At 40.3% G+C, this 11,922-nt stretch overlaps 1 protein-coding gene across 1 annotated transcript in view; it reads left to right on the top strand.

Moving 5' to 3' along the window:
- LOC118737505 (cadherin-89D) overlaps window positions 1–11,922 on the top strand; it is a 41,059-nt gene that overhangs the window by 26,327 nt on the left and 2,810 nt on the right. The window contains exons 11-12 of the mRNA XM_036468057.1: window positions 1,487–1,927; window positions 10,847–10,993. Of these exons, the coding sequence (XP_036323950.1) occupies window positions 1,487–1,927; window positions 10,847–10,993 (588 nt within the window). The remainder of the gene's footprint in view (window positions 1–1,486; window positions 1,928–10,846; window positions 10,994–11,922) is intronic.

Raw genomic sequence — 11,922 nt, 5'->3', positions numbered from 1 at the left:
GCCTGAAGGGACATATAAAATAAGAATAATGAAATAGTGTAACATGAAAAGTATAGTTTTGAGAAAAACGAATTGGAAGTTTTTATAAACCATTACAAAGCATACAAATACCATTTCGTTTTTCGGGAATAAATTAGTGAGCCAAAGAAATATTTAAGAAAACTAAAGATTTTTCTGATAGATTAAAGGATTGTCTATCCAATGGTGCAATTATCAAATAATAGTGTATGTGGCTTTTACACTGTTTCTTTATTCGAGCGACGATATGATTTGGTTTATTTAATATGTTGTAAGGCATTTTTTTTTTTAAGAAAAAGGAATGTAGTAGAAAAGTTGAATTTAATAATTTTGTATTCATCATGTTCATGTTCATGTTCAGAACTGCACGTTTTCAGGAGATATACAAATTTTCCTACTAGAAAAGATACATATGTACGGCAGGATTTCTCCCAAGGACATCGAAAAAATTATTTAATGGAAAAGGCATAGTGGATTTGAAGGGGTATATTACAAGGCTGCAAAACTACATTTTTTTAGTCGAATAATTTGTGCATGTCCTGAAAATTTGCAATTTTATACCATTTTTAAATTAAATTTTTATATTCAACTTTTGTAACAAATTCTTTTCCTCCTTAAAAAAAAATGCATTTAATAATATTAAATAAACAAAAAATAAATAAATCGTTTTAGTGTTTGACATGTCCTCTCGGGTTGATTAAAGAATAAATGTGGCAGTGTTAATTAAAAAAATTGAAAAATATCCTTTGAAATTTTTATTCTTTAGTATCCTTATATATATTAATAAGATTTAAATTAAACTAAGATTCTTCAAAACTCATTCAAAATTAAAAATTTTGAAGGATAATATTTTTAAAGGACATTTTTGACATGTTCCAGAAGGATAATTGAAAACAAAAGTTATAGTTAATCTTGTTTCGAATTCTTCTTTCACTTGATACCCATATCTCCATATTTTGTGTAAACTTTTGGGAATATATTATAATTTATGGTCCTTTGGAAAAAATCCTGACTACCAGGTAAAAAACCAAAAACGCATATTTACTAAGTATTATGTCCTAATACTGTAGGGGTATCGTAATAACGTCTTATAAAGAAGTAAAATGAGTAAATTAACAAAACACGCGAACTGCAACAAGCTTATTCTGATAAATTTGACTGCAAGTCGGCACGGGTTTCCGTGGTTAGAATTGCATAAAATTTTATTCGGATGGTTTTTAAGATAACACCAATGAAATGAGGGCGTATGCGTAAAAAAAAACAATGTTGGTTTTTTGGGACAGTCTAATGTACATACATACAGATATCTGTACGGATTTTCTCTAATAATATTGTCACACTTTTTTTCTTTCTTGTTCAATATCCTCATTAACACATATATATATATAAATATATATATATACATATATACAACAACAATATTCATTTTGCCGCCATTGACTTTGATCGCTCTGGTTCCACCGATTAGCAGCAGCATTTGGACACAGCCGGAATTCCCCTCTTCGGAAACCGGTCTAACTTACAGTGTTGCACGTACTGGCCTTGCGGCAGCTGGCAACTGCCGTCAACATCAAAATCGCCAACGCCAATTGCTACAAAAGCAACAGCAACAAAAGCAATTGCAGCTGCAGCAACAGCAACAACCAGTGCAACTATGCGGTAAGTCAGTCAAGACCACAAGTTCTTTCATTCCAGAATCGGTGTGTTCGTCCTCGTCCCAGACACAATCGACAGCTGTTGCTGCTTCACCGAATAGTGATCATCAGCATCAACAACAACAACAAGAGTATCAGCAGCAATCTCTTCATCAACATCATCATCCGCATAGTCATAATCATGCAGTTCATTCGCATCTAAATCATTACACACATAGTGGGCATGCGCAACTGCAACAACAACAACAGATAGAGTAAGTCTTGTCTTGGAAATATATATATATATATGTATATAAAAAATATGGGCCAAATTCCTGCAACCAAAGCCAATCTAATACATTCATCGGTATATGGGTCATGCTTTAGTATATATGTATGTATATACGTATGATAGTTTCTTGTGCCTAATCGCTTACAAGGGGCGTTCTTAAATCGGTACGCTAAGCAAAAACAATACTTTTTCACTGTTTGCATATACATATGTACCTACATATATACATACACACATATGTATGTGTCTACTTATACATATGAGCCAAAAGCTCTGAAGTGTTCCAACAATTTATAGAGAGTAGGGCTTTTTGGCAAAATTGATTTTTCTGGCTCACAAAGAAAAAATAAAAAAACATGTTTGTGAAGTTTTCAAAGTTATTGCTAGCAAGGTTTTGACACCTGTTTGACAACTGTTTTTGCAAAAGTGTAAATTTCAATGCGGATTCCGATAGTATCCCCATTAGGGCGGGTCAATTTTTTTTTTTGAGTATGCGCGTATAGCATAGGAGGATTCTACGTATAATTGTAATTAAATTTGCCGTAGAAACCATGGGTCTAAAATCAGTTTGGAGTTTCCCAAATTGAGAACATATGTTTCGAAGAAAATGTGAAAATTTTCAATGTTGCGCCCTCTGGTGAAAGTTTTAAGAAAAAGATAAGTGCAGAAATGGATTCCTCATACCAAAAACCTTTTACAGCATACATGTAGAGAACATTTAATCACTTCTTTGCGACGCTACAACAAAATGCTTAGAAAATTATTTTCGCGATTTGGTAAATAAACTCCAAATTGATTTTAGACCCATTTTTTGTTCGGAAAATTTGCTTAGAATTATACGTATAATCCTCCTTTGCTATACACACAAATTGCACCGCCCTAATACCCATCCAGTAAAATTTTTGTTTGGGAAAATTTTGCCTTCAGGCGATAAACCCCTAGAAATGGGGGTGGTAATCCCAGGACTAAAGTTCACAAAAAAAAAATTTTTTTGCTGATTTCGGCAGAATAATCTTCATTTACAACACTTATTCCGAAACTTTGTTTTAGAATCGAAGAATCTTCTAGAAATGACCGGCGCACTTTTAGGACCAAAGCTAAAAATTTTAGACTTTATTGTAGATATTGTCGCTAGCAATGGTCTCCAACTTGTTTAGGGAAAGTCTTATTTTGAAGTTGTTGCAAATGCGCATTAAAATTTTTTTTTAAGCTACAGTGCTAGCTATATGAAGAAGGGGGATAAACCGACCAATCACTTCGAATGGTAACTTTCGCATCACATTGCACATTCGCATTTAATTAGCTGCCCGAAAATATCAATACATAATACACATTTTCTCAGCTTAGTAATGTCGAAGATATGCGCGTTACAGTAAAGGACACTTTTCGAATAAATAAGCAGGGTGTCCTTGCCATGCATATATTATACCTGGATATGTATTTTATCAGAATCAGCAGTAAAATTTTAATTTTTGCGAATTCCGATGATTAACACCTTACTAAATCTATCTCAACATAAGTTTTCGAAAACAAATTTATTATTTATTATCTTAAAAATAGTTCTTGAAAACCCCCAAATTTTTTTAAACATGTTTTTATAGAGAATTAAACAAGGAATACGATGGTATAATTTTAAATCTCTAATTTACTGGTCTTCCATATGTAAATAGTCTTCAAAAAGTTCAACTACTATAGCTAAGTTGGCTTAGGGACAATCTTGAACACCTTTTATATATAAGCCCGTTTCCTTAGCTTTAAAACGACGTTAATATTAAGACTCTAGGATGCGCAGAACCCGAGATATAATGATCTGAAGTAGTATATGATAAGTCAGAATCACGAAAAAATGCAAACTTTGACAGATCACATCTCCGAAGAAAAAAAATAAAAAAAATATTCCTCGAACACGTATTAGCTTATTTCACGTATAGAACCCATCAAAAAAATCTTAAGCCAATCGAAAGTGTGACACCAAATTTGGTTTGGTTTCATTAAAAAAACCAAAAAAAAATAAAAACTTTGCAAAAAATTATAAAATCTTAAAAAAATTTTTGACAAATATGATGACATCAATATAACGAGAGTACCAATACTTTAGTACAAACTTTATGTTGGTTGGTTGGTAGAAGCGTAGCCTGGGTACATTCCCAGGACCCAATTAGTGCTGAAAGCACCATTTTGAAACGCTTTCTCTGGGACCCCTGATTTTATCTGCTTTCATGATTCGTTGGGTTCATCAAACCATTTGGATCTTCCCATGAATCTATTTAGGTTAGTAATGGTAAATTTGGAAATTTCCCCAAGATTTTGGATGAAAAACTCCCAAGTGTGACCTGCCTTATTTGTGCCAATACTGGGCACTCGCAAAGATATTGAAGGACCGTCTTTTTACTACCCACAAGATTAGAGATACGGCAACGAGGGTTATACGGAAGGCCCATTTTAGCTGCATGTTCACCAATGGGCCAATGTACCGTTAGCGTGGCTATTAGTTTTACCATATCTTTCCTCGACCTCTTGAGAAGTTCTTCTGTCTTTGCCTTGTCATAGTGTGGCCATATGTTCCTCGCAGTTTTGCAGGTTTGAAGGTTGTTCCGACGTGTATCAGCCATACGTGTGAATTGCAGATGCAGTTCCCCTCTGATGAGTCCGAGTGGACAACTTACAGTTTCTGCTCCGAACTCATCCAAAGATGCTCCGGTCTTAGCGAACTCGTCAGCCCTCTCATTACCGCGTATGTTCCTATGGCCGGGAACCCAGATGAGAGTGATGTATATTAACTCGGCCGCCGAGCTTAACACATATTTGCAATCTCTGCCTGTTTTGGATTTTGTTATCGGTGAAGCAAGTGCCAGAAGTTCCGCTTGGCTATCTGAAAAAATTTATGCTTTTCGTGCACCTACGCAGTTCATCGCTAGTGCCTTATAGGCCCTTTCGATGGCGAGTGCTTCCGTCGAAACGAGAGAGACACATTCAGCGTTTCAGGGAACCGTCAGTATAGATTTCAGTGGAATTCTCCTCGACTATCCCGCCCCTACTCCAACCCCGTCTTGAAGGAAACTTCCCCTGAAAGCTTTTCCTGAAATCTGTCGTAGGAGGTATATAATGTGATTGTTTCCCTGATTCGATAAGTTTGTCAAGAATACCACTATGGTCGTGCTGCAGCCCCAGCCTCCAGCAGCCTGACTGTTTGAGTCTGAGTGCCGCAGACGCAGCAGTTTTGCGGATATGGAGTTCTATGGGTAGTTGATGCAGGATTACATTAAGCGCATCAAATGGGCACCACTTAATTTCCCCTGTAGCACCTGCACAAGCTGCTCTTTGTATACTGCCTAATTTCCTGACGTTGTATTGTTTATCTAGTGCTGGTCACCAAACTAACGTCGCATACGTTAGTATTGATCGTATGATAGCCAACTACATCCAGAGGGCAAGCTTTGGCTTCAATCCCCAGTTTCTACTGAATATTCTTTTCTTCTTCTTCTTATTTGGCGCTGTAACCGCCTAAGCGATTTTGGCCGAGTCCAAAACAGCACGCCAGTCATTTCTCTTCTGTGCTAACTGACGCCAATTGAAAAAAAAATGCCAAGTGAAGCCAAGTCCTTCTCCACCTGGTCTTTCCAACGCAGAGGAGGCCTTCCTCTTCCTCTGTTCCCAGCATCGCGGCCCGCGTTGAATATTTTCAGAGCAGGAGCGTTTCTGTCCATCCGAACGACATGGCCAAGCCAGCGGAGCCGCTGAATTTTAATTCGCTGCACTATGTCTATATCGTTGTAAAGCTCATACAGCTCATCGTTAAATCGTCTGCGATATTCGCCATCACCAACGCGTAAAGGTCCGTAAATCTTTCGCAGAATCTTTCTCTCGAAAACTCCAAGAGCCGCCTCATCAGATGCTTTCATTGTCCATGCTTCCGCGCCATACACCAGCACAGGCATGATGAGTGACTTATAGAGTGTGATCTTTGTACGACGAGAGAGGACTTTACTTCTCAATTGCCTACTCAGCCCAAAGTAGCACTTGTTGGCAAGAGTGATTCTCCGTTGGATTTCAAGGCTGACATTATTATTGGTGTTAATGCTGGTTCCCAAATAAACGAAGTCGTCTACTTTTTCAAACTTGTAACTGTCAACAGTGACGTGGGTGCCAAGACGCGTATGCTCTGACTGTTTGTGTGCTGACAGGAGATACTTCGTTTTGTCCTCGTTCACCACCAGACCCATTCGCTTTGCTTCTCTATCCAATCCCGAGAAGGCAGAACAGACGTAGCCCTTGTTTTTACCGATAATATCGATGTCGTCGGCATACGCCAGCAATTGTACGCTCTTATAAAGTATTGTGCCTGAGCGGTTCAGTTCTGCGGCTCTTATTATCTTCTCCAACATAAGATTAAAGAAATCACACGAAAGGGAGTCCCCTTGTCTGAAACCTCGTTTGGTATCAAACGGCTCGGAGAGGTCCTTCCCTATTCTGACGGAGCTGGTGGTATTGCTCAACGTCATTTTACACAGCCGGCATTTTTACATCGCGGCATAAAGGCAACTTCTCTTCGTGCTGTCGAAAGCGGCTTTGAAATCGACAAATAGATGGTGTGTGTCGATCCTATTCTCGCGGGTCTTTTCCAAGATTTGGCGTATTGTGAATACCTGATCTATGGTGGATTTTCCAGGCCTAAAGCCACACTGATAAGGTCCAATCAGCTCGTTGACGGTGGGCTTCAGTCTTTCGCACAATACGCTCGATAAGACCTTGTAACCTATGCTTAGAAGGCTGATCCCGCGGTAGTTGTCGCGAATGGCGGGGTCACCTTTCTTTTGGATTGGGCAGAGCACACTTAAATTCCAGTCGTCGGGCATGCGTTCATCTGACCATATTCTGCACAAGAGTTGATGCATGCACCTTATCAACTCCTCGCCGCCGTACTTGAATAGCTCAGCTGGCAGGCTGTCAGCTCCAGCGGCTTTGTTGTTTTTCAGCCGCGTTATTGCTATACGTACCTCTCCATAGTCAGGCGGTGAAACGTCGACTCCGTCATCATCGACTGTGGGCTCGGGTTCTTCTTCTCCACAACTTTCAGCGCTGCTACCATTCAGTAGGTTATAAAAGTGTTCCCTCCACAATTTAAGTATATTCTGGACATCGGTCACTAGGTCGCCATTGTTGTTCTTACAGGAGTTCGCCCCGGTCTTGAAACCTTCCGTAAGTCGCCTAACCCTCTGGTAGAATTTTCGGGCGTTCTTCCTGTCGGCCAGCATCTCAAGCTCTTCGCACTCACGTATTTCGGCCTCTCTCTTCTTATTGCGGCAAATACGTCTCGCTTCCTTCTTCAGTTCCCTATAACGGTCCCACATGGCTCGCGTTGCGCCCGATCGCAGCGTGGCCCTGTAGGCGGCATCTTTTTTCTCTGCTGCTTCTTGACATTCCCCATCGTACCAGTTGTTCTTTCGGGCTCGCTGAAATCCAACTACTTCTTCGGCGGCGGTACTTAATGATCGGGAAATGTGGTTCCACTGCTCGCGTACGTCGGATTGTTGAAGAGTGCTCTCAGAGAGCAGGTGTGTGAGTCGAGTGGCGAATAAATTGGCCGTCTGTTGTGATTGCAGCTTTTCGACGTTAAGCTTTCCTTGCATTGTTGGGCGCACATTTTTTGCTGCACAGAGGCGGGTGCGTATCTTGGCTACAACAAGATAGTGGTCCGAGTCGATGTTTGGCCCTCGGAGTGTACGTACGTCCTTGAAGCATGCCTTCCGTCTATCACAACATGATCGATTTGGTTTCTCGTTTTTCGATCTGGAGACAGCCATGTAGCTTGGTGGATGTTCTTATGCTGGAACCTAGTACTGCATATTACCATATTTCGGGCCCCGGCGAAGTCGATCAGCCTCAGTCCGTTATCGGACGTTTCGTCGTGGAGGCTGAATTTTCCGACAGTGGCGCCAAAGATCCCTTCCTTGCCCACCTTGGCATTAAAATCGCCAAGCACGATTTTGACATCGTGTCGGGGGCAGCGCTCATATGTACGTTCCAAGCGCTCATAGAAGAGATCCTTGGAGGCCTCATCCTTCTCTTCCGTCGGGGCATGGGCGCAGATGAGCGAGATGTTGAAGAATCTAGCTTTGATGCGGATTGTGGCTAGACGTTCGTCCACCGGGGTGAACGCCAGTACTCGGCGACGGAGTCTCTCTCCTACCACGAATCCAACACCGAACTTGCGCTCCTTTACGTGGCAACTGTAGTAGACGTCGCAAGGCTTCACGCTTACTTTACCTTGCCCCGTCCATCGCATTTCTTGGATGGCGGTGATGTCAGCCTTTGTCTTCCCGAGGACATCAACCAGCCGGGCAGAGGCACCTTCCCCATTAAGGGTCCGGATATTCCAGGTGCATACCCTTAAATCATAGTCCTTTATACGTTTGCCGTGGTCGTCATCAGAAAAAGGGGGTCTCATCCGAGGCTTGTTGGAATTTTTCATTGGGCGGGGTTTTAACGTGGCGGGACCCAAACCCAGCGCACGCGAAGTTTTACGCCTTCTCACTTTAGCTCGCTCCCAAACGGGTGTTTGGTTGCTACCCAGAGGATACGTGGATATAAATATCCGGACGTTGTGAGCTGCGATTTGAACCGTACGCACAAGAATCGCTTCTGGCCACTCCCAGGTGAATGGCAGTCAAAAGTTTTCCACTTCTGCGCACGGAACCATCCTCCTGAACCTGAATATTCTTTTACATGTATAATAACCTGTGTAAGCGCTCTCAACTCACCTCTCTATATTTGTGTTCCAGCTCAGCTTGGTGTCTAATACGACACCCAAGTGTTTAGCCCCAAAGGACAACGTGAGAGACGTTCCATTACGGATGGGAAGCCTGAATTGTGGTATTTTTGTTTTGTTGGTGAACAGAATCAGTTCCGTCTTGCTAGGGTTGACACCCAATCCACTTTTTGTAGCCCAGGTGTTTAGCCGAAGCAAAGCTCCCTCTAGGATTTCACTAATCGTTGAAGGGAAGAGACCTGATACAGCCACCACTACATCATCTGCATATGCTTCTACTTTCACTCCACCCTTGTTGAGATCCAGTAGAATGTCATTCAGTACCACCACCCATAGTAGCGTGGACAGAACTCCCCCTTGGGGAGTGCCTCTATTTGCATGACGGGGCAGCATTACTGAACCAATGGTTGAAATTATGATTCTGTTTTTGAGCATTTGTTCGATCCCCACGCATATGTGGTCAGATATTTCCACCTTCACAAGAGATCGAACAATTGCTTCGATTGTAATGTCGAGGAATGCCGCCAAAGTGTACTGCTTGTAATGGAGCGATTTTTCTATGATACCCACGACTTCATGAAGGGCAGTTTCAGTTGACCTGCCCTTAATGTATGCATGTTGAGCTTTGGAAAGTTTGGAATTTCCCAGAAAATGTCTGATATGTAGGTCTAGAAGTCTTGCCAGTACCTTTAGCAGGAAAGATGTTAGACTTATTGGTCGGAAGTCTTTGCTTTTTCGTGATTTCTTCTTCCCGGTTTGGGAATGAAGACAACTTTGACTCTTTTCCAGCTTTTCGGAATATACGTCAAGCTGATACTGGCTTTGTATACCCTTTCCAGCCAGAATACCATAGGCTCCTGTAATTTCTGGGGCATTATCGGAATGATGCCATCTGGACTAGGGGGTTTGTATGGGGAGAATTTATTTATACCGCACTTAATTTTTTCCTTGTCTGCGATTGAGTCGAGTAACTCTTTTGAGAGCTGCTGACGATTTGCATGAGGCCATGTTTTTGGCCTCTGATCGCAGTCAGGCAATTGTGTATTTATGAGGGTCTCTAGTGATTCCTCCGCTGTCTTTGTCCATGCATCGTCCTCTCCCTTAGTAAGGTTGGGGCTGGTGTATTCCTTGGATAAAACTTTGCTTAGTCTGGCGGAATCCCTGCAGTTGTCTATGGATGTGCAATTGGACTGCCAAGAGTCCGCTTTAGATTTCTTTACTAGTTTTTTGTACTGCCTTAATTCATCTTTGTATGGCTGCCACAGTTTTGTTCTGTAGCACTCGTTAAAGATTTTTCTGAGATTTGACCTGAGCTGCCTAAGCTCCCCCGTCCACCATGGAGGCGATTTTTTCATAAGGACGCTTACTGGCTGGTGTCGATTTTTTAAAAGCTATGTCTAGAGTTTTTTCCAGTCTTATCTACTGTGTTGTCTTGTTCTACAGCAGTTGTAATCTCCTTTGATTTACTACCGTCTAATTTACCTGACGTTAGCCTGATAAATTTTTCCCATATAGTTCCTCTCGGATTCCGAAATAGGGAAGAGGTAGTGGGCTTACCGCGAATGCTGAAGAGTATCCAACAATGATCCGACATGGATGTTTCACTGGATACTCTCCAGTCATCGACCACAATACCAACTGTTGCTAAAGTTAAGTCCAGTACCTCTTCCCATCCCGCAAATCTTTCGGAGCTAGGAAATATAAAGGTCGGACTCTGTCCAAACCGAAATTTGCAAGGAATGACGAAAAATTGTTCCACAAAACATCATACTCCTAGCATGTCAAAGATACCAACGACCAAAATTAGAAGATATGTATGTATCTCATTTAGTTACTAAAAGACTGACATAACTAAAAAACAGAGATTTTGAGCGAACGCGTTTAAAACATTCAATTTGCTTCTAAAGAGCAGACAAATGTGATCCATATTATCTTCTTACTCGAAAACTATAGCAAAAATTTCACTTTTTGATGTATGACAGCCTTTTAGTAAATGAGCTGTATGTACATATGTATGTAGTTAAGAAATGTTAAGTTTCGACCACCTGCTGAAAAATTTTCTAATATTGTTTTAATTTTATTAAGAACTAAGCATTCGGATTCACATATGTATGTACATATTTTCTTATACAGTCAACGACAGCGCGAATACATCGATGTGCCACTTCCCAAATCCATTGCCAAGTCAGTGGCAGCTAATCGCTGTGCAGCATTGGAAAACGAGCCCACGCCGTTGCCATTTGTACTTAAATACAATTCATGCCAGCCGGTCAATAATCTGTAAGTTTAAATAATAATCTAAAAGAAAAAAAAAACGTAAAAACAAACCAAAAAGTACACACACACACGCAAAGCCGAAAGCTTGAACAAAGCAAACCAAAACCTTTTCAATAAGCGTAATTTGTATACATTAGGGTGTCTCACTAAAAACGCAAATCATAGAGTTAAATCTACTGCTACTAATGCGCTTAGTATTTTTTAGCCTTTTCACTTTAAAAATTAATAGTTTTAACTTTGTTATAAAATGAGTGATTATTGAAAATTAAAATGAAAATATGAAAAATTTAAATTAAGCTACAAACCCTTTTTGTTGGCCCTTTTTCCCTGTAATTTTACATTTGAGGGCTTAGGTGTGAACATGAGTTTAAAAATCCATTTTCTCCATCGCCACATGAATTGGTTTGAACACTAACTTTCCACCGAATCAGATGAACATAGTGAACGTTTTCTCCATGTAGGTTTAACCACGGAAAGTAGATACAAAGGAAATAACTTGAATTGATTTATAGGCTACAAATTCTTTTGGGAATTTGTTATGGTAGGTCTAGACTTTCGTTTACTTTTGGTCTTATCAAATACGTAAGCATACAACACAATATTTTTTTAATGATATTAATAGTTGTAGGAAATATTTTCCCGTTCCTACCGTGGAAATGCTAATTTTTCTGTAAAGATGATGAAGTTAAAAAGTTTATGAATAATCAGTGGTATAGGAGATATAGCTTATACAGCATCGCTTTGACGATTTTCTAAGTAGACACCGTATGATTATTTAGAAAATAGCTCACAAAATTTGTGATTTTAGCCGTACAAACGAAGAAGTTTCAAAATAAAACCTATCTGAACAGTCAGTTGTATGGAAGCTATAAGTTATAGTAACCCGATCTTTATCATTTGCACTGTAAGCTTTCTGTTGATAACGACCGAAA

The sequence above is a fragment of the Rhagoletis pomonella genome, unplaced genomic scaffold, assembly GCF_013731165.1.
Source record: "Rhagoletis pomonella isolate Grant_MI unplaced genomic scaffold, Rhpom_1.0 Rhpom_scaffold_00004, whole genome shotgun sequence".
Classification (NCBI taxonomy): domain Eukaryota; kingdom Metazoa; phylum Arthropoda; class Insecta; order Diptera; family Tephritidae; genus Rhagoletis; species Rhagoletis pomonella.
This window is presented reverse-complemented; position numbering and strand designations above follow the sequence as displayed.